This window comes from Acanthamoeba castellanii, assembly GCF_000313135.1.
Source record: "Acanthamoeba castellanii str. Neff unplaced genomic scaffold scf7180000084769, whole genome shotgun sequence".
Classification (NCBI taxonomy): Eukaryota; Discosea; order Longamoebia; family Acanthamoebidae; genus Acanthamoeba; species Acanthamoeba castellanii.
This window is the reverse complement of record NW_004457268.1, coordinates 211388-212118: the sequence shown is the minus strand read 5'-3', so window position 1 is coordinate 212118 and position 731 is coordinate 211388. Positions and strand designations below refer to the sequence as shown.

Genomic DNA, 731 nt, shown 5'->3' with positions numbered 1-731 from the left:
TTCACTTCCGTTTTTCGCGGGCGATGTTCGTTCGTTCAATGCTGGCTCCTCCCGAGAACAGGTCGATCATCGACCAGAGCACAGCCGATGACCTGAAGTGGATCATCCGCATCATCGACAAGGACCTGCGCATCAAGATCGGACCCAAATACGTGCTGGGAGGTACCACACTTCGTGTCGTGTGTGCGTGTGCGTGTGCGTGTGCGTGTGTCGTGTGTTGCGGCTACGTGTCATATTCTAAGCTCGTGTCCGTTGTTTGCTACGACGTAGCGCTTCACCCAGATGCCTTCGAGGCCTACCGGAACTCGGCCGACCTCAAAGAAATCGTGAGCAAGGTACTCAAGCACGAATCCCTGCAGGACCTGAGCGCCTCCCAAATCCTGGGTACACTGCTTTCTCTGTTCTCTAGCTTCTGCACGTGCTGTTCGTCTAACTGGTGCGTGTCGTGTCGTTGGTCGTGTCGTGTCGTGTCGTTGGTCGTGTCGTGTCGTTGGTCGTGTCGTGTCGTTGGTCGTGTCGTGTCGTGTCGTGTCGTGTCGTGTCGTGTCGTGGTTTTTATGTAGCCGAGGAGGAGACAGGGGTCAAGCCCAAGGGAAAAGGCAAAATATTCAACACGTCGGTGTCTTTGATGAGCCCCGTCAAGCCCATGATCGCCTCGCCCATCAAATCGATCGGTACCCACGCCCCACTTGTCTTTGCCCGGCTGGTCGACTTCGCTGCCAACCACCACC

The 731-nt window shown here is 56.1% G+C and overlaps 1 protein-coding gene across 1 annotated transcript in view; it reads left to right on the top strand.

The window, feature by feature from the left end:
* The window catches only part of ACA1_258260 (dual specificity phosphatase, catalytic domain containing protein), a gene marked incomplete at both ends in the record, with an annotated part of 4735 nt that overhangs the window by 2762 nt on the left and 1242 nt on the right, over nt 1-731 (top strand). Inside the window, 3 exons of the mRNA XM_004333540.1 lie at nt 62-162; nt 283-384; nt 564-674. Coding sequence (XP_004333588.1) covers nt 62-162; nt 283-384; nt 564-674 — 314 coding nt within the window. The remainder of the gene's footprint in view (nt 1-61; nt 163-282; nt 385-563; nt 675-731) is intronic.